The sequence below is a fragment of the Triturus cristatus genome, chromosome 12 (genome assembly GCF_964204655.1).
Source record: "Triturus cristatus chromosome 12, aTriCri1.1, whole genome shotgun sequence".
Taxonomy (NCBI): Eukaryota; Metazoa; Chordata; class Amphibia; order Caudata; family Salamandridae; genus Triturus; species Triturus cristatus.
This window is the reverse complement of record NC_140595.1, coordinates 627953936-627974072: the sequence shown is the minus strand read 5'-3', so window position 1 is coordinate 627974072 and position 20137 is coordinate 627953936. Positions and strand designations below refer to the sequence as shown.

The window sequence follows — 20137 nt, the reverse complement described above, 5'->3', positions numbered from 1 at the left end:
TTTGTCAATCTGGTCTTGATTGTGTTGAACATATTTGCAGACCTGCTTCCATCCTCCCCCTTTGACAGAGACTCATGATTGCCGTCTCATAACACCCAACAGCGAATAATACCAAGAAAATTGTGGATAAACCTGGCAACCACTCCCACCCTGCACAGGCCATCAAATATACAGCAATTGCAGCATGACATTCTGCAAGGGATACTCCTGGGGGTGTGCCTACTCATACAGAGCCCATGCCATCCTTCCCACATCCTCCAGGAAGGGAAACGTGATGCATGTGCCTCTAGGCCCACCACAAGCAAACACAAAATATCCAAGCCCTGGCCCACATGCACTCAATAGTAGCCTACAAAAAACTACCAGACTTTAATTCAGCTGCGGTCTTTCCCAGGTACAGTGCCCTTTCTTTCTAAAAGACTCTAATATACCACTAACATAATGAAATGGCACACACCCTAAAATAATTCTGGGATAAATCCCCTCCTCCCCCTTTCACTAGCCTCTTCTTATAGCAGTGAAAAAATATCAAATCTTGAGGGAAAATCTGGGGCAAGTCTTCCACGGCCCACCATACTTCTGGCACCACAAATTGCTTGAAATTTGAGGGTTGGAGCTCTCCGACCCCATCCCTTCACAGGCTGGTACCACTGAAAGGGATAAAAGCTAGGCTATATCTGAAGCCACCCTCCTCCTGTACTCACACTGAACAATCACAACATTGGAATATCAAACTGGGGCGTCCCACAACAACTCCTTGCCTGTGCATCAAATGTACTGAAGAGGCAGCTGAAAGCCCCACACTCTCTGTACGCACATTCAAGTAAAGTACAGCACAATCTATTCTAAGAAGCACTGGCCACTAAAAAAAACAGTAGCAATACAATTGTCGTATGCCAGCCACAGTCCCTCCCTCTATAGCTCGCTCGCAAGCCTTTTAATCAAATTTATTGGTAAGTGTGGTTGCACGATTTTCCAAGTACACTAGAGGGCACTGCACACAAAGGATACTCTCTAGTCTAGAGAATGTCCACTTGAAAAGGCGCGAGGGAATAAAAATCAAGCATTTGCAATGCAATAGGTCGCGCATTGGCAAGAGTTTAAGCTGTTGGCATTGTAAATGACAATGCCTTTTATTTATGTGTTTTGAAAACCAACACATAAATAAAATGCAGTCTCATTTACCTTGGCAATAGCTCAAACTATCGCATAAGCTAGACCATTTTAATGGTGGCCGCGCCCCTTTCTTTAAATGTAAATGTCCAGTATTTGTAAAGCGTGAACAATTACCCGAGGGTGTCAAGGCGCTGGGGGCCGTCGGGAAGATTAAACGAGCTATTGCCCAGAGTTACATGGTGCTGGGCTGATCTGCCGCTGGCACCGGGGATCGAACCGTGAGCTTCCGGGTTCTGGAGTCAGCTGCCCTGGCCGCTGCGCCACACCTCTTCCCTTAGACTCTGCTTGCTGTATTTAGGTTACAGTGAGCTGTGTCTAAAGAAAGGGATGGGGCCGCCATTAAAGTGAAACCACGGCATCAGACGCTTTTACAAAAAATTGTTTTTGTGAAGATCACAATCAAATGTTTATTTTCATGCTGTTGTGGTAGCCATACAGTATGAGGTCGATGACGTTTCTTTGCAACTTTGAACTTCGTTTTTGTGAAGCTTTCCACTTCAGGAACAGCGATGAGACAATTGTTATTTTGAGGAAATGTATTTCACATCTATCCATATATACTGTTTATAAAAAGGTACTGCAGAAGATATAGTTTCCAGTAAATGGTTATTTTTCTTTATGTACATAATGCTAAAGCTGCACTTTTATAGGAACTATTTTGTATACGTTTTCCTGCATGGAACTAACAACCGGATTTAGAGTTCGGTGGACAGGTTACTCCATCATAAACGTGGGGGAAATCCCTTCCGCCGTATAACAAATGTGTCATTGGGAATTATGCACCTGTAATACTGCGGGCTGGATAGTCATCATGGTTGCTAAGGAGTTACCGGTCTATCGAACTCTAAATCAGGCTTTAAGTTACTGCAAGTTTGACTGGCATGCTGCTGTCTGAGTTGGGCAGGGCTGCTTTTAATAGCATGGAAATTAACTCTCACTGTTAAGTTTGTGCGGGCCCGAGCCAAGACAAAGCTGTAAGTTTGGCAAAGGGATACAATTGGTGCTTCTCAAACCTTCTCCAGCCATTCACTGCCCGAGATTAAGGAAGTCAGACTTTAACCTTGGCGTGACTGCCTTATATGCCCTTTGAGAAACAGATGCCATTTCTAGTGCTTAATATAATAAATATATTGAACTTTGTTGTCCAGTGCTGGTCGAGGCGAGCTGGAGTAATGCTGGGATTTCTGAATATCCACAAGAGCTACATTTACCTATAACGAATCCTCATGGCAGTCCTCTATATAATAAGTAATTCCTAAAAACATAACTTGCCTCTGACACTTGTGTCCAACATTGGACACCCCTGCTATATCGCTGTTTATACAGCAGAGCAAGTCTTGGGTTGGTGTAAATTAACAGTTTCTCACTGTGCGTGCCATAACACCAGATATATTGTATGCTGTGCACATCCACCTGGTTCTTGTGGCTCAGTATACTTGAGCTTTTACTGCACGAATCACCATCATGGTCATAGGCATGAATTCTGGTGGTGCACTCGACTTTCCATCCTTTCGAAGCATCTTTGTGTTCCTCATCCACTGTTTTTTTAGGTCTTGCCTGCGGACAGCTTTTTAGCTACCTGCTGTCTAGGACCTGTTTTGGACAGTACTTATTCTTACAATTGGCTTTGGGCCAACCTGTTGTTTACCATTGGTTGGATTTTTTGTCAGTCTCTTGAGCTTGCTTCTTATTCAGTGGGTTTTAGGTCTCGCCTGACCCAGCGCATGCGCTGGTCTGGTGAGACTTATTGAGAGGGCTCCAAAAAGTGCTACCAGGCCAGCATAGAGCTACAGTGCATGTGCGCGGGCGCGCGCGCCGCGCTTTACCGCGATTACTTTCACTTTCACGGCCGCACGGCCGCTTTGATGTTTGATTGCGATCACTTTCGCGGCCGTGCGTCCGCTTTCCATAGCCAATAGGTCTCGCTTTTGGAACCTCATAAGTATTTAGTTATGCAACTGTTGCATAGCTAAACACTTATAAGGTCCCAAAGGCGAAACCTATTGGCTATACCAATGCTTGTTCTAATTGTGATTGGACCACTTGTGATTGTCCCTCCCCAGGAGCATAGCTTTTTGACCATATTTTGCTGTACGACTTGTATCCTTCCACAGCTTACATTCATGGAACTACTTTGAACGCATGAGTTTTTTGCTTTCTTCCTCATGTGCTATTTCCCCACTCAAATCACAGACCACGCACTCTTTGTGTTGCTCCTCCATCTCCCCCCCAGATCTTCCTTAGCTTCCTCCAACCCCCACTGTCCCTTTCAATTTTCTCTTTGCTTTGTATGTTTTTTTTTCACTCTGCCCAGAGTTTTTGTTGCTTCCCTAAACCCTTGTTCCTCCTGCTGGTCATCGACGCCTGTTCAACTCCTTCACCCATGCCCAGGCTACCACCATTGCTTCCCCCCCCTGTCATGCATCTTTTTTTTATTTTTTATATGGATACTTTTTTGGAGGGACCATGAAAAGCACTTTCCTGCCGGGCCACTCTTTTTGTTTCTCCAAACATATACTTTGGTTCACTTTTGAAGTTTTTTTTTCTTTCTTATTTACCGCTCCAAGGTGGATGGACACAATAAATGGTCCATTAAAACAAAGTAGCTGCCACTTAATTACTCTTGCGCACACATGCATTAAAACCTTAGGGCTGCAGAAGCATCATGAAGTGTGCATGCATGACGATTCTTGCACACACATGCATCATTGTGCTTTTTTGCCAATGCCATTCAGCAGTAAAATAACTTTTTTCTTTTCTTTTTGCTGATGCGTGAATAGCATCAACAAAAAAGCTTGGACGAAGCCAATAGGTCTGCATTTTTATTGCCAAAAGGCGAGATCTGTTTGCTTATCCTTGCTTTATTAACGTATTTTCTAGCTATAAGGAATCGATGAGGCCAAAGGTCGTAGAGCCGATGGGAAGCTGCCTACATCATGTCGCCGTTTGCAGCGGATCTGTTTCTTTCATCGGCCTGTTCGGCGGATGTGCACACGTAGAGACTGTGAACAACTTCCAAAGAGCCGCATCCTGTCCAGCTGCCAGGAAGCGGAAGTGCACGTGTGTTATTGTGTTAGGAAAAAGGGGGCGGGTCGTTTCCTCCCACGATCCATTGCTGTCTCTGCGGCCTCAGCCGATGAGCTGTCTGTGGGTTACTTTCTTGTTATTTCTAAGGGACCATTTCTGTCCAGGGTGACACATCGGTGTAAGCCACGCCCCGGCTAGTGTATCATTTAGGAAACCAGCTGCTGTCTGTGCCGGAAGCCTGCAGCTGCGCGCATTACAGCACATTTGTCATTTGTCAATGCTTCACCGTGGAGCACGGGGCTGTTTAAGCATGTTTTGCCGGACTCCATCTACACTTGAGCAGTGGCGGCTGGTGACATTTGAAAGTGGTAGGGCGTAAAAGTTTTGTATGAGTGCCCGGAGGCGAGGGAGTGTAGCGAGCAAGTCCAGCCACCATATGGTGGGGTTCGTGGAGATTCGGGGAAAAAAAGAGCAGACAAATGGTGCATTTAAGCAAATTTAAGGAAGCAAGAGAGTTGATAAAGCAATTGTAAAAGTGTAGTTATGAAATAAATAAAGAGATTTCATATGATAATGGTGTAGGTAGCTTTAAAAAAAGCACACACCTTTAATTCCAGCCACATGCACATCATGTTTTTCCACTTAAACAAGCCTATTTTACTTTCAAGATGCCCGCGCGTTCCCTTGAATGGGTGCTTCTTTCTCGCACATAGAATATAGATGGCATCACTCTAGTAGAGAGTGGTGGGTGAGAGGAGAGAGAATGTAGATCCAGAAAAGGGGAGCGGGGTGGACAGAGACTTAGAAAGGTAGAGGGATGTGGGAGAAAGGAGAGAGTGTGCAGAGAAAGGAATGGAGCTGGGTGGACAGAGAGAAAGGTAGAGGGAGTGTTGGGTGAAAGGAGAGAGGGTCGAGAAAGGAAAGGTGAAGCTGGGTAGAGGGAGTGGTGAGTGAGAGAAGAGGGGAAGGGGGAGGTGGTCGAGCAGAGGAGTGAGAGGGAGAGAAATAAGGAGGGAAGTGGTAGAATAACCGAAGGTAGGGGAAGGAGTTGGTGACAAGCATAGAAGGGAAAGAGGATGGAAGGAGGAAACTTGGTGGGAAAGAGGAATGGAGAGAAGTGGAGTGTGAGTGTCAGAAAGAGGACAGAAAGGAAAGGCGGAGTGGTGAGTGAGGCAGTGAGGAGACAGAAGGAGTTGTGAGTGTGAGGATAGAGAGGGGGGAGAGAAAGGAAAAGGGTTGTGGTGAGTGAGAGAACGAGAAAAGGCAGATGTGGGGGTGAGAGGCAGAGAGGCGAGGAAGGAAAGGGGGAGTAGTGGTTGACATGACAGGAATGAAAGGTAGAGGTTTTGGGACGAAACGTAGAGGTAAGAATATTCTGCTATGGTTTTCATCTCGTCCCATGAGGAGCGGTAAGACTCTTGTTCAGAAAAGAGCCCTAAAGCTGCCCACACCCCTTCACAGCTGCTCGGCACCTTCACAGCGGCCTTGTTGGAGTCTTGTTTTCGGGTCTCGTTCGTTTTTGTGCTTGGAGAATAAAATCTGGGGTGTGGATGGGTGGGGTAGGGTGTACTGTGTGGAGAACTTGAAGTCATTGAAAATCGGAATCAGTGGGGTCACTTGTGGCTACCGAGTGATCTATTTCCATGACGAAATTTGCACACTCTTGAAACGCCCCACACAAAAACACACTGATCCTTCCTTTGTGATCTGGATCAGATTGTGTGAAAACCTCTCGCTTGTGAACCGCCCCCGCAGTCTCTTGGGGACAGACCCGGTGAACAAGGGAAATCATTTAAAGAGGCAGACTCATGGAATTCTGATGTGACGAGCGAGCGACTTTGTCACTTTGATCTGCATTGAACTCGCGCCCAGTCTCCTTCAAGCAGCGCCTCAAGGCGCTGAGAAGAGGTCCTTTCCTGGGCGTGCTGCTCATTGTTAGCAGGCAAGCAGCGGCCCAAGGTGTTTAATACATTAGAACAAAAACAATCCACATCAAATGACGCGCTTGCTTCGGGATACTGTAAGCTAGATCAGTGGGTTAACAGGGCTCATCTACTGTATTGTCGTGTTTTGTAGGCTGTTTCAGGATCGCTAATTTTTACCTTTTTTTTTTTATTCCTCTCCTATAATAACTTGCATTTAGCTTCAGATGCTGCAGTTTTATAAAGCGTTTCATTACAAAGACGCATATTTATTGCAGTTTCACCCTGGAGATGTGAACATTTGTTGCTGTCATTCACAGGTGCACGCCACAAAAAAGACCGTGATACTCACAAGGGATGCATGAATCCGAAATTCAAATTTGGTTCACCCAGAGGGAAGACTAAAGAAACAGGCGAAGCAGGGTCGCAGCTCGTGCCCTCCCCCACGCGGGCTCGCATTTCCAGTCCAACAGCAGGTGCCCGAAGTTTGAGCACCTTCCCCATGTCAAGGAACACAAAGGCGGCTGAGCCATGTGCAGGCCTCGGCAGCAGAGGCTGGGGGAGAAACCAAGCCTGAAGTGAAGACTGCTGAATTTAGTGTGCATACAGTAAACCTCCCAGCCCAGCTATCCTATTCCCTCGCTCTTTATTTACCTAGCCTCGCCCTGCCGCCTGAGATGCTATGATGTCTACTTGCGGAGTCGCGGGTCGCAACACTTGCGGGGGGAAGAGAGGGGGTGTTAAAATGAAAACAAAACTTCTTACCTGACCGCCCTGGGACGCATTGCAAATACAGATGTCATTGTCTCACCAGTTTTGCTGAGCAAAGACAGGTGAACACGGTCCGGACTCCGGAGGCATACAGTGAATGTACTGTTCAGAGGACGCAGGCACGAACTTACCCCACCGCCTACGTCTCAGCCAATCCAGACGCTGCGTCAGGATTGGCTTGAGTAGTAGTGCGCATGTTGTGTTTAGGGCATAACAATTTTTGCTACGAGCCCGAACATGCGCACTCTAGGCTGCTCATTAGAAGAGCGGCATGGAAGAACCCTCGCTCTTCTAATGAGCAGCTTACTGCGCATGTTCGGGCTTGTATCAAAACTTTGAAGCCCTAAACAGAACATGCGCCGACCACCTGATACCAATCGTGGATGCACTTGCACTGAACTCCTGCTGCCCCGCCCCCTTCTGAGCCGACTGCCTCCGGGGGCCTGGGATTGCAATTTGCAAATAAATGTAGTGAGACAGAGTGACAGACGGCAACAGCACGCACGCTTGTTGCTCAACTAGACTCATGCCTGAAATTAATTAGTGGGGCAACGCCCAAGCGCCCTAATGGACGCACCGCCCCTGCACTTGAGTAAACACGTTTGCTGCGAAAATAGCGACCACATGTTTTCCCATATTGATTTACAAGTTGTCAGGTGTTTTATTTCTGCCCGAGTCTCGTGCTCCCTGGACGTTCCTTCGTACCCACAAGAACTCCAAGACCCCCAGTGTGGAATGTCTTCGCCGTAGCCAGATGCTCTTTTGGGACTCCCGTCTCTTTTGGGCTCATCTCGCATGTTTGTGACTTTAAAAGAAGAAACACCGAAATCATTACAGGCGATGAGTCGAATCTGCAGGGTTTTTCCTGGGCTACCGTGTCCATCGGTATCCGCAGACATGTTTGTTCGACCTGCGGTTTCTTTGAGCTCATCATTAACACTTTGCTACTGGACACAGATGAAGCTGTCTCGGGGGCAGGGCTTATTTCCAGCATCTCTCGTTTGAAGTTTGTCGTCTCCATTTTAACTCTGTAGCGTCTGGTATTTACCCTTGACTTCTATCCATTGCTCTTGGAGTATTCTCTTCTTTTATACATTTGTTTACTTTTATTTAAATACCATTTTGTGGCCCCCATTTTTAAAAGTGAAAGCAGCCATGCTGGTGGGAGGCAGGGGATGTACTGAACAAGATGCTGAAGTCCGCCATATGAGGGACAGGCATATGGAAGGATACGGGCAGGAAGGGACACACATGTGCACTCACATGTCTATACCATTAACTTGTGTCTGTGAATATGAAATAATGGAGAGGGCGGACAGACACTGTATGCATGTATTGCAGGTTTTGCACGTGTGGAAGGAGATGGGCAGAAGCATATGCATGATTGTACAAGTGTGTGTACACAAGACATTGCTCTGTGTATGGCGCCCATCTGAGAGGAAACAGATGGAATGCACACACGTACACCACATGTAAACCAGACATGACATATTTTGGGCAGCAATGTGTCTTGGTTTGTCTTTGGATGTTTTGATGACGTTCAATGTCTCATCCATCCGAAAAGGTTGCCAAAGACATTTTGGATGGATAAACCATTGAACTTCATAAAAACTTCCGAAATAAGCCCTTTTTCATCAGTTCTAGAGTACCCAGCAACCCAACCTTGAGGGCATAGCCTAAGGTATAAAACAACTGGATCCCTGCTTTCATGCAGGGACAACGTATTGGAAACTCAAGACTGGTCAAGTCCGCCACGGTGCTATTCCCCTACCTTGGTGTGGATAGATCACCAATGATGAAACATGTCATCATAAGTTGTGGTTGAGGTGACCTTTCCAGATATCTCTGGATACCTGCAAGTTTAAAGCGGACACCACAGGATATCTATCCTCTTTGTATAAGACCTATGCGCTTGTGTTAATTTACATCGGAATAGCTGGCAGCCAGCATCTGACCTATTGGCTTTGCCAGTGATTGTTTTTTTTTGGTTTAATTTTTGGTTTCATCTGCAACATCCCTGTAATAACTTAGTCGATGTTTTTTGGAAATACTAACATTTCATCTGGCAGTCATGTTTAATAATGCATTCATATTTTTAAAATATGCAGGTTAATTGTCCACACCCTTGTATGACATTCAATATATATTTGTTTAAATGTTGTTTTATTGGACACACGTATGAACTAATGCACTCTGTGTTTTCAAAATGTGGCAGCTACATTTGCCACACCCCTGTACTCTTTTCAATATTTAAAAAAATGCTATAGATTCCTATTTCACTCACTGTAATATTGCCTCTAAATCATCTTTAAGAAAACTGCAGCACGTTTGTGCACGCCACTGACCAAACATTTTTATACCGCGCCTTGCATTTAGCCTTTTGAATTGAGCAGACCTGGATGTTCAGATTGTTTGTTTTTATGTACTCCTTGCATTTACTCCATCTCTAAAGAGCTGAATATTTCCTTTTCTCAGAGGATGTCTTCCCGTGCAAGGACTGTGGGATTTGGTACCGAAGCGAGCGGAATCTCCAGGCCCACCTCATGTACTACTGCGCCAGCCGGCAGAACCCCAGCTCTCCATCCGTGGAGGAGAAGCCCAGGGAGACGTACACATATGAGCGGGTCTGCCCCTTCCCGCAGTGCAAGAAGAGCTGCCCCAGTGCCAGCTCCTTGGAGATCCACATGCGCAGTCACAGCGGTAAGGGTGATCTTTGTTCAGCAGCTTTCTAATGCTGAGCCATCACTGCTATGGTAAATATGAAACCAGAGCAAGAAAAGCCTAAACACCTCTGTTTGATGCTGGTGGTGTTCAGTGCTCTAAGCGGAAATCTAGAAGTGGAAGTACTCGCTATTTAGAGTATCAATTTGCTCCAGAGAAGTGCCAGTACTCTCCTATTAAAAGTACTGCTGCAGTGCTGAGAAGTGTAGGTACACTCTCTTTCAAATTGAAGAAGTGCAAGTACTCTGTACCGGACATTATCGTCCCATTTAAAGCGGTAGCGGTGTTGGAATTTGGTGTACTATTCATATCAGGTGCAATAGTTTGTAGTTCATTTTTTCACCGGGAGGGTCTCGTACACTTTTAGACTGTGCTATATGTATGTATATATAGATTTTGGAGAGCGCAAACCTAGCTAGATAGCAATGCTACGCTGAACAAAAGATGGGAGGCCTGAGTTATGATTCAGGGTTGCTTACAATCGAGCAGAATCTTTGTGGGTAGTAATTCCTCTTGTGTTGAGATGTAGCGTTCTCTGAACAGGAGGGTCTCCAGCTCTTTCATGCAATCTAAGAGGGTTTCGGGCTGGTCTGTTGTCGATGAACATGTTGTTCTTGGTCCTGGGATCATAGATGGAGATGGCTTGTCTATTGGCTTTCAGCTTATGGCTTTTTTCAATTTTGTTTTGCCCTCTGGCGATGCCAAGGCTTCTGTTGTGGTGCTGTCCTCATGTGACAGCTATATTCCCTGCAAGTGTGGTGGACTGCCACCTCTGGTCACCTTGTATATGTGTTGCAATATATGGCCTGCCTAGTTCTGACAGCGTGACTTGCTCTTCTCGTGACTCTGATGGAATGAGCATGTGTAGGCGAACACAGAAGCCCTGGCTTAGAACCTGTCACACTGAGGTCTTACCTTTTACATCATCTGCTTCTAGGCTTTGACTCCTGGTACTTCCTCACCACTTTAAACTGCCGACCTAGGTTTCTCTTATAAAAAATACATGATGTGATATGATCTTGGGTCTTATGAATTGACTCCTAGATCAAAACCTTTGGGGGCACATGCATCAAGCTATGATTTTGCGAGTCCTTAATTGCGATTATTAAGGAATCGCAATTAAGGACTCGCAAAAGCCTATGCATGTAGGAATCGCCATAAAAATAGCAATTCCTAAACATTCCTTAATTGCGACTCGCAAATTGAGACTCGCAATTAAGGAATGGCTCCCCATTCATTCCTAGGGGCCTACAGGCCCCTAGGAATGAATGGGAAATTGCATGCGCAATTTGCGAGTACCAATAGGTACTCACAAATTGCGCATGCAATTTCAAGGGTGTGAAAAGGACACCCAGTTGCACCCCTGGAATTGTGATGTGCTCCCATGTTGTGCACTCACATGCCCCCAAGGCATGTGTGTGTGTGCAAGATGAAACTTTGAAAAATGAACTTTACTGCATTTTTCAAAGTTTTTGCCAAATACCGACCAGTTCAATTACTCGGTAATTTGCGGCCCCAAATAGCGAAATCGTTATTTAATAGTGGTTATTGCATTGCATTTAAGGAATCGCAAATTGCCATTCCTTAAACGCAATTGCAATTTCAGAAATCGCTGTAAATTGCTAGTGCCTTACAGTCTGATGCATCGCAAAAGCCATTTTTGCGGGCGCAAATGGCCGATTTTTGTGAATCGCACCGTTTACGCTTGCAAAAAAGGTTGATGCATGTGCCTGTTGGTCTTTAATTGTGTTCTGTTTGTGGGAGATCACTGTAATTTTCAAGTGTATACTGCCATCCCTCAGGTAAAAATTAAAAGATAAACTTTGATATAAACTTGATTAGAAGGGGCGTTATAGCAACAAACAAACAAAAACAAATACTGACATTGTAGTCCACTCTGCAGCCGAGCTCACAGCCTTATGTACGTTTTCTTAGATTACGACTCAAACTACATTTTCCATGACATAAAAGGTGCAATAGTTTGACTTCACATGTCACAAGAATCCCAGGCAGATATTTGATCCATTTTCAATACTTAAATAACCTTGGAAAGGTTATTGATAGAAATTCTACTTGATTTTCCTTATAGGACATCCTTGCAAAAAGTATATACAAGCAAGCATTGGCAAAGCCACTAGGCGTGGCATTTGCTGCCAGCCTTTTTGGCTGTGTGAATGCTTGTTTTGTTTTGTCGTGAATTTTGCAAAATGTAGTTTTTTGAGGATCTGCTGGGCCCTCACTAATATAAAAAATAAACATTGGCTAAAAGCAAAACATGCGTTTTGTTTTTGGCCTCAAAAATCACAATTTGCCATAGCAGTTGCTGACTTTGAAGAGAACTAACTACCTTGCATGTGGTCTTCATGAAAGAGCAGAATGTTATCTCTCACAGTGTAGTCAGCCAGTTGTGGCAGTGGTTTGACACACTGCCCTGTGCTGTACACTGTAGTTGGAGGAAGGAAAAGGTGAGTGACACAACAACAGACCAATGGATGAAAAGAGATGGCTGAAAGCCCCTAAAAGCAAAATATATATTTCATTTTAGTGAAAACAAAAAGTCTCGGTTTACACATGTCAGCAAACAGATTTGAAAAAATTGAATGATTGCTTTATCAGGATAACAACGATAATATATTGGTGAAGTCCTATTTATTGTCACCATCGATTGTCAATAATAACATATATGCCATTGGTGAGGTCAAAAGAAGTACATTGGGACAATTATGGCTGCATACCTAAATATTATGAGGGAATTTACCAACCGCTGTATGCCTACTCCTGTCGACTTTGTAACCACTTGCCATGGTTTTCAACGTATGCTTAATGGTGCAGGGCACACAGTGTGGCCTTTGCCGCACACTGTGTCAAGTGTTCCTGTCCTTACTAGGTACTGAAATGGGGTTGTGAATTTGAGCATGCCCTGTCATTCAGTTGCCTTTAGCAAACACCCTCCTGTGCCCCACTGGGCATGGCCTGCGGTCATCCTCTGCAGACTCCGGGCACGAGATGTGCCCTACATTTATTCACTCTCCCTCAGGCACCATTGAGGCAGAGCTTTTAGCCTTACCCTGCAGGCTGTGGTTGAAGGATGCCTTGAGCCTCCTCTGTCTTTGCCTATGGGCATAGGGTATGGCCCACTTTCCCTTGTCCCAGAGTTTGCTGGCCATGGCCATTGACTGTGGTCTATGGGTTTGCTAAAGACCATTGATTCCAAGCTTGGATTCGAATTCTAGTTCATGAAGTGGTTTGCTAAGCCATTGCTCTCCCTCTTCTACATTTTTTATTTTTTTTATTTTACAAAACCTACTGGATGGAATTTCACCAAGCAAAGCAAAGTAGCCCCTGCGGCTTGCACACTATCTGAATGCAATGTTTAGTGTAATTCTGTCGACCGTATTTTGCTGTAGTGGAGAACCGACATACCTCTGGGAATCGGATAGGGGAAATGCAACTTTTGGGACTTTCCCTACTCTGCACTCCCTTAACCAATCTGCACAAAACTTTACTAAGTCAGGCAGACTTGTGTGCAACTTTACCTGTGTTTGGAAACTGAACATGTTTATTTGGTGGGGCTCAGTTATTTGTGACAAAAATTTATTATGGACTAACAGTGTAATTTATACATATATGAAAAACGCTCCTCATGACCATCATTTTACTTAGCTTGAAAGACTCTGTTTAGTTCTGATTGGTACGATCTAATATTAAGTAAAATTAGCGTTGAATGTCCTGGTATGTTGTTTAATTGAATTTAGGAAATGTATGCGAACTTATCCCCTCCCCGCCTTTAAACCCTAAAGCAAACTTGCCAAAAGTAAAAATAAATAAAAAAAAAATTGCAACTGGAATGAGTTAATGAAACACATGAATGTCACCTGAATCTATGAGTGAAATGTAATATTTGTGCAACCCTACAATATACTAGAGAAGTAATTTAATCATGGACACCTTGGTCAAACCGCAATATTAATCTAAGAGCCCCAGACAGTATTTGAAAAAAACACATTGTAGGTGCCTTGTTATTAGCAAGGGGTGCTGTATGTGGAAGGAGCTAGAATTGAGGTGTAATTCCTTCAGTGTTTTCTTAATTGCTCCAACTTGTAGCGTTAATTTTTCAAAATTTACACTAACTCAAGTTGTTGTAGGCATTTATTTGATAGGCTTAAAGAGCAGCACATGCACTTCTGTCTTGCAATCAACACCCTCTCACTTGAGCAACAAGTGCAAAGAATGTGACTAGACATCCACATATTGCCCTTTGTGAAGCATCGCTGCTCAGTTGCATGGAGCGGGCACGAATGTGATGCTGTGGACAAGTCCTAACTTTCTTTCTCTTTTTCTCACTAGGCGAGAGGCCATTTGTCTGCTCCATCTGCCACTCCGCCTTCACCACAAAGGCAAACTGTGAGCGGCACTTGAAGGTGCACACGGATCATCTGAGTGGTGAGTGCACACCGATCTCATGAATTGGGAAGGGGGGATGGGGGTGTCTTTAGAATGTGCCAAAGGACAAGTTCACATTTTTATAAAGTGGAAATCTACCTTTTGTGAGTTAAGGAAATGTGCCGTTATTTATACTTAAATATATATATTTACAATATGTGTCATGTTTAGTTATGTACACTTGATGTTTATATATTTAATATTTATGATCGTAGACTAGCAGCTTCATATATATTTCTCTTAATGCATGTATAATCATAACATATTTTTAAATCTTGTATATTCATTAAAACAGGATTTTTTTCGTTTAAGTAACCATATTATGTTCTTAAAAGTAGTGCAAATACATGAGTATATTCAAAATTGGCATACACGGATAGAGATCCAATTTCGCAGAGGATATGTCGAAACAAGTATAATTAACGCAGGTTTTTGTACATGTCATTGTGAATAAGCCTTTCCATCGCTGGCTCCTAACTAGGTTCCGTTTTAATTTGATTCATCTTTCACTGGGTGATCTTCCGGGGTGGTGTAAACCTGAGGACGCAGTACCCTGTCAATGTGACAATTATTCACCTCAGGATACCTTACATTTTATGATGTTTTGTAACTTTTATACTGATATTCGCATGAAGTTTTTGATACCTATTTTGAGAGGAAGGGGTTTTTTACAGGTCAGACCAGCGTTATTCTATTTGCAGATGCTGAATAATTCATGGGATATTTTTAATATTGCGTGTTTTCTTGTTGCTGCTGTGAGGCTCAAGAAAAATAAAAACCCGATGATGAATTTTGTTTAAACCCTATTGATAATATTTATGGACATTTTTAATTTGGGAAAAAATTGTATACGATGATTCTCACAAGTGATATTGTTTATTTTTATGCATTTTGCTCATATGTTTTTATTATTGTCTGTGTTTGTTGTGTATTGTACTTTTATGATTTTAATTAATCGATTAAAGTGGATTGACCTGACCTTGACCTGAAGTATAATTAACGCAGGTTTTTGTACATGTCCGGAATGGAGCCTCGACTCTTCCACAGTCACACACATATATAAATAGCATTCATGCAATGACATTTTGTGATTCACTTTATTTAAATGACTACCTCAAATTGACAGTGTGTACCTATGTATTCACACAAGGCCGGCTTTCTAGGATGATCTGTTAGATATACTGTGGAACTCCTCACTGTATGCTCACGTGCAATCACATTTCCATTCACCTTCTCTTGTATGCACACAATATTGCCAGCATTTACTCATCTTTTTTTATTATTGTGTTTGTAGGAGTTTGCCATGGCTGCGGGTTTACCTCCTCCACCAGAGACATCTTGTACAGTCACCTGGTAACCAATCACATGGTCTGCCAGCCAGGTTCAAAGGGTGAGGTGTATTCACCTGGACCAGGGATCCCTGTGGTCAATTCATTGACTCAAGGTAATTGATTGTCCCCTTTGAAAGTCCTTTACCATTGTTTTTACTGCCGGTAATGACTGAAAAGATCAATATGTCCTTTTTCAAGATTTCTTCTACGGATTGTGAGACTGTCCTCTATAGATCACACGAATAAGAAGGTTGATTCACAAAAGCATTTGGTAGTGGGAGTAGTATTACAGAAGTATTTTTTTTGTGTACTCATAAAAGCCTTTGTGAATCAGCTCCCAAACATCCAAATCTCTATTAGAAAAAATTTAAAGGTGACATAGACCTTTCTATTTAGGTGGTACATGAATATTCCTTAGTACTCCCATGTTATGCTCATTTTAGATGTTTTAGAGCTAGTTCACAAAGGCACCTAAGCATATATAAATAAGTGCTCCTGGGGTAGTAATTCATGTTCTTCAAAATACCTTTCTAAGCAAGCCACAAAGAGAGATGCATTAATAAATCTAAGTTCTCATATGGATTCCTCCTTTGACCGCATAATCCTTACTGTATTCTCGGATGGCTTTTGGGTTGTTATTTAGAACCCTATAAGAACCTATTGATGGTGTGGCTGGTTCAATCCAACCAATACTGGTCTTTCGGATGCTCTAATATTGTGATTTTCCCATGGTCCAAAATGCCTCTGTGTTTCCCAGTGGATTGCAAACTTTTACCTCTGATGACGTGGGTTCTAACATCAGAACTAAAAGACCTGCTTATGGTCTACCGATGGATGCATACTCAACATGTCCTGCAGTGTACATGTGCAATTGTGAGCAATATCAGGATTAAAATGTATTCGGAACCACAACTAGGCTTAATATCTTCAAATCATACAATCCACCTAGGTAGACATTATGGTTTATAATTTCATTTAGTCCGTTGTGTGACAGTCACCCTCTTTCAGAATGTCCAGATTTTCACAGATGTGAATTATTATTGTATTCAAACTGGTACCTCTCTCTCTGCAGTTCTCAACTTCTGTGGCAGCATAGTTGCCATTCATTTTGCTTGCACCATAATTGCCCAATTAAAATAAAAAATAGGGAACTCTCAAAACTTTTCATAATAAACTTTTCATACACTTCCTTACTTATTCCTGGTCCATGCATATTCAGTAGGTCAGGCAGTCTGGTGCAGTATGCCTCTCCATCAAACATATTTTTACAACCTCACAAAATATGGGACCATTCTCTTCCCTTCACAGGAAAAGCAGTCCTGCCTTTTGCAGGAGTAGTATTTTGTATGCTTGAGGGGTGGTAAATGCCATTCAGATTGTCTGAGGGTGTTTGTGACATTTCCTCAACCTCTCATCTTTTAAATGCACCTTTGCTGTCACACTCCTAGACTTTGCTTTTAAGACAATTGGACATACTAACAGATTGTCCCTAGGGGTAGCATACATCTCGGTGCAAATGTCCACAAATCTTGATAACTTTTGCACTTAGGTATGTAAAATAGATTGTGAATCAGGGCTTGAGATCTGCAGCACTTCATATATTTCAGCAGTCAATCGCAGGTGAGCCTTTCACAAACCAAGAATTCCTTTGATACTGTCTAGAGAGGTTCTGCTGCAGGTTCTTTGCAAATGAACAATCTTCAAACTGTGCTTCTCTGACTGACTGTGCTTCTAGACCCCACTCCAAGTATTGCATCTTGTGTACTTTTGCTGATAAAATCCTTAAAACCAAATTTTTTTTTAAAAAAAAGACAGTTTGCATTTGCGAGTAAATAAGCCCAAGAATTCAGTGTTGTATGTTGTTCTGCATGACAAACATTTTTCATAGAAATATCAGACTTTAAATCCAGGGCTGCGAGAATAGATAACAGAAAACATGAACCTGTCATTTACCACTGCAAATTAGCCATGTCGGTGACCGTTGGCCACTTCAAAAACACCTACATAAATAAGTATCTTGGGATAATTTTGGAAAATGTAACAATATAAGATCCTAAAAAAGTTTAGGTATTAAGTGAAATTTTACTCTGGGAATTTTTTCCGGTGAAATCTGAATTTTGTTAGATCAAGCGGGATTACCAGGCTCTCTGGATGTTCTGAGACATGGTGCAATAATATCATATGAAGGATTTAGGATAACACAAAAACAAACAATGGAACTCTTTTGGGATAAAGTGAGATTATTATAGCCTGTGGACTTTTTGGTATGCACTGAAGTTAAAACCTGGGAATATCTTGAAATCAAAGTAAGATTGGCATACTGTTAAGAAATGTTTTTGGACTTCAGGAGTTTATCATTTACTAGGACAATTTATGGATAAAGCAAGATTATTGTGGTTTAGGAATTATTTGGCATAAACTGACATCGTTATTTTACTTAGGAATCAAAGTATGAGCTTTCTACCTTTTGGAACGTGTTTTGATAAAACAAGATTCTCATATCCTTTAAATATTTTAGGAAAAGGCAAGATTATTATAAGAGGGGGAATGTTTGTGAAAGTAGTGTTATCATAAAATGGAAGTTCTTTTGCATAAATGAATTTATGATACCCAGGCAATATTTTATATCACATCACACTGTGGGGGTGGTTTGGAATCAGGCAAGTTTGCAGTGAAATTGGCAAACCATGATCATTTATTTTCCAGAAGTTGAAGGTATACTCTGGACATGGAAACGTTTTTGAGAAAGTCAGATTTTCATTTTTTGGTTTAATCTTGGGATGCCAGAAGATTATCATACCTGGGAATGTTTTGTGATTACAGAGTTAGGTTCTTATATTATTTATGGATGAGGCAAATCTATTATTTTGTGATCTGTCAAAAGTATACCAAAGGAATGTTTTTGAATAAAAGCAATTCATACCAAGGTAATATTTTTGTTGGAATATTATGAGATAGAGATTTGCTTTAAAATTCAACTTTATTTGGCAACAAATGCTATAATAGTACAATACGATAAAACTTAATAAAATGTATCCATTTCAAAATTATAAAAAGCATTCTGCCAACAAGCGCCTGAGTTAAAATATAGCAATGAATTATTACAGAATTTTCTTTTCATTGATGCATTGGGATTGTCAAAAGGTGTGGTACTTAGTAAACTTGTTTAACTCTTATCCATGCTACAATCACAATACTGGGGTAAAACCAAGATACAGGTTTGACTGTTTTTTAATGGGGATTATCAAAACAGAGTACCACTTTCTAATATAGTAGGCACAACTTTGCATCCCCTTATATATGGTATAGAGTAAATTGTGCAATCTCTACAAAAAGTGTGAAATGAAATGGCACAGAGATAAAAAGCCTCTGCACAATAGTATTAGTCTAACTGATGCATACTTAAATACTACAAATCACAGTTAAAAACCAACGTGTATGTCCACACACCCAATTAGCTTTTCCCCTCGGGCAACCATTTTGACATTTCTATAGCCTTTATACCATCCCATAAGCCAAAGACTGTCATGGTTCGCAAAGCCCGGTCATCGACCGTAATCTCATTTTAAACCCATTGTGTAAAAGATAAAGATCAAAGTTAAATCAGCAGCAGGGTTATAATTGAATTGTATTAGTCGCTCCCTTGCGTGCAGCACGTAGAGACATATGCTGTTAACTTTACATCTGGGCTAGCAAAACATGGCTCCTTATAGTCCACATCCTTCCCAAGAATTTGGCAACAGAACATGCATAGGGAGGTCTAGAATCTGATTTTAATATTCTTAAGGCTAATTAGATCGAGATTGTGATTTCTTGTGATTGAGAAATATAAACATCCTTTGAGAATGTTCCGTGATACAATGCGTTTGTCATTCCCTGGTAATATTTAGTTTAGGGTGAGGTTTTGAGGCTTCGTGAATGCCTTGGAATCCATTTATTTTATTCTGGGAATATTTTTGGTGAAATCAAGATTATCATAGCCTCTAAGTGTTATTAGGTGATGGTATGATGACCTGGAAATGTTTTGGATTAATATTGAATACTACCCTGGAAGTCTTGTGGGATAAATTGGGCCCTATTTGAGATAAGAAATAATTATTAAACCCTGGGAATTTCGAAAAAAGGTGAGATTACAGTTTTGTGCATGGCTTTGGGAAAAATTAATAAGGATGTGTTTAGGAGTATAGAGATTACAGATTTCCACAAATATTTGGTGGGGAGGGGTAGGCTAAATTATAATGTACTGTTAATACTTTGAAACAAATGAAGGGCCATATGTATCAAAAAAGAGTTTTGCGATTCTCAAATTGCGATTTTTAGCGAATTGCAATTAGAGAATCTCAAAATGCAATGTGTGTAGGATTTGCTAAAAATGTTGCGAATCCTACATATTCCTTATTTGCGAATTGCAAATTGAGATTCGCAATTAAGGAATACCTTCCCATGCATTCTTATGGGCTAGGAGGCCCATGGGAAGACATTCTCAATTTTCGATTACCAATTAGGGAATCGCAAATTGAGAATGCAATTTCAAGGGTGCCAAAAGGACACCCTGTTGCACCCCTGAAATATGCATGTGTGCACATTTTGCGCACATACATGCCCTAAGGGCATGTATGTTTGACATATGGCACTTAAAAAAAAAAGTGCATTTTTAAAGAAAATCGCAAATTACCACCAACTTGAAGTTGGTGGTAATTTGCAATTCCTTAAGGCCAAATAGCAAATTGGTGCTTCCAGAATTGC

General features: G+C 42.0%; 1 protein-coding gene across 4 annotated transcripts in view; it reads left to right on the top strand.

Moving 5' to 3' along the window:
* Positions 1-20137, top strand: part of ZFPM1 (zinc finger protein, FOG family member 1) — a 279431-nt gene that overhangs the window by 247075 nt on the left and 12219 nt on the right. For 3 of the 4 annotated variants that reach the window (XM_085639659.1, XM_085639657.1, XM_085639660.1), the window contains 3 exons: positions 9372-9596; positions 13965-14060; positions 15355-15504. In XM_085639659.1, coding sequence (XP_085495785.1) covers positions 9372-9596; positions 13965-14060; positions 15355-15504 — 471 coding nt within the window. The remainder of the gene's footprint in view (positions 1-9371; positions 9597-13964; positions 14061-15354; positions 15505-20137) is intronic. The other variant, XM_085639658.1, reaches the window with a different exon arrangement.